At 30.0% G+C, this 1,141-nt stretch overlaps 1 protein-coding gene across 1 annotated transcript; it reads left to right on the forward strand.

Moving 5' to 3' along the window:
- Nucleotides 1-136: 136 nt before the first annotated feature.
- EHI_090840 (chaperone clpB, putative) lies at nucleotides 137-916 on the forward strand (the record flags this gene model as incomplete). The annotated part of the gene is made up of 1 exon (XM_001914528.1): nucleotides 137-916. One exon carries the CDS (start codon nucleotides 137-139, stop codon nucleotides 914-916), a length of 780 nt encoding a protein of 259 aa, XP_001914563.1.
- Between the last annotated feature and the right edge of the window lie 225 nt (nucleotides 917-1,141).

Raw genomic sequence — 1,141 nt, forward strand, 5'->3', positions numbered from 1 at the left:
AGCAAGATTACTGAACTTAGAAAGTGAAATACATAAACGAGTAATAGGACAAGATGAAGCAGTGATAGCAGTTAGTGATGCAATCATTAGAAGTAGAGGAGGATTAGGAAATGAAAAACGACCAATAGGAAGTTTTATGTTTTTAGGACCAAGTGGAGTAGGTAAAACAGAATTAGCAAAAGCATTAGCAGCTGAATTGTTTGATTCAGAGGAAAATATAGTTAGAATAGATATGAGTGAATATATGGAAAGTCATAGTGTGTCGAGACTGATAGGAGCACCACCAGGATATGTTGGATATGAAGAAGGAGGACAATTAACAGAAGCAATTCGTCGTAGACCATATAGTGTAATATTATTTGATGAAATTGAAAAAGCACATCCACAAGTATTTAATGTGTTATTACAATTATTGGATGAAGGAAGATTAACAGATGGAAGAGGAAGAACAGTTGATTTTAAGAATACGGTTGTGATTATGACATCGAATTTAGGAAGTGAAATAATAATGAAAGGAGTAGAAACAACAGGACAAGTTAAAGAACAAGTCATGGAAATAGTGAAGAAGTCGTTTAAACCAGAGTTTCTCAATCGAATGGATGATATTATAGTATTTTCACCACTTTCAGAGAAAGAATTGAAAGAAATAGTTAAATTACAAATGGGAGAAGTGATTAAAGTCATTAAAAAGAGATATCCAGGAAGTGAAGTTGAAATGACGGAAGCAGCAATAGAAGGAATCATTAAAGCAGGATATTCAATAGCATATGGAGCAAGACCAATGCGAAGATATATTGAAAAGACAGTAGTTACAGAAATAACGAAGTCAATAATAGGAGGAGTGATGAAAGAGAAGAGTAAAATTAAGATAGGATATGAAGATGGTAAGATTGAAGTTAAAATAACTGATAACTAAAAAGGATAATAATATAATTGAATGTATTTTATAAAAGAAATAGGTTGAAAGAGGTTGAAAGAAAAAGGAAGAATAATATAAAAGACAATCAATTGAATAATAATGTTTATTTTTAATGTGAATACTATTTCTTTTCATCAATTGTATTTGATGAGATATCAATGTTTTTTATAATAAATGAATGAATATATTTTACACAGTCTAATTAAAGTTAATCAACATTAA

The sequence above is a fragment of the Entamoeba histolytica genome, genomic scaffold (genome assembly GCF_000208925.1).
Source record: "Entamoeba histolytica HM-1:IMSS scf_1104750517683 genomic scaffold, whole genome shotgun sequence".
Taxonomy (NCBI): Eukaryota; Evosea; order Mastigamoebida; family Endamoebidae; genus Entamoeba; species Entamoeba histolytica.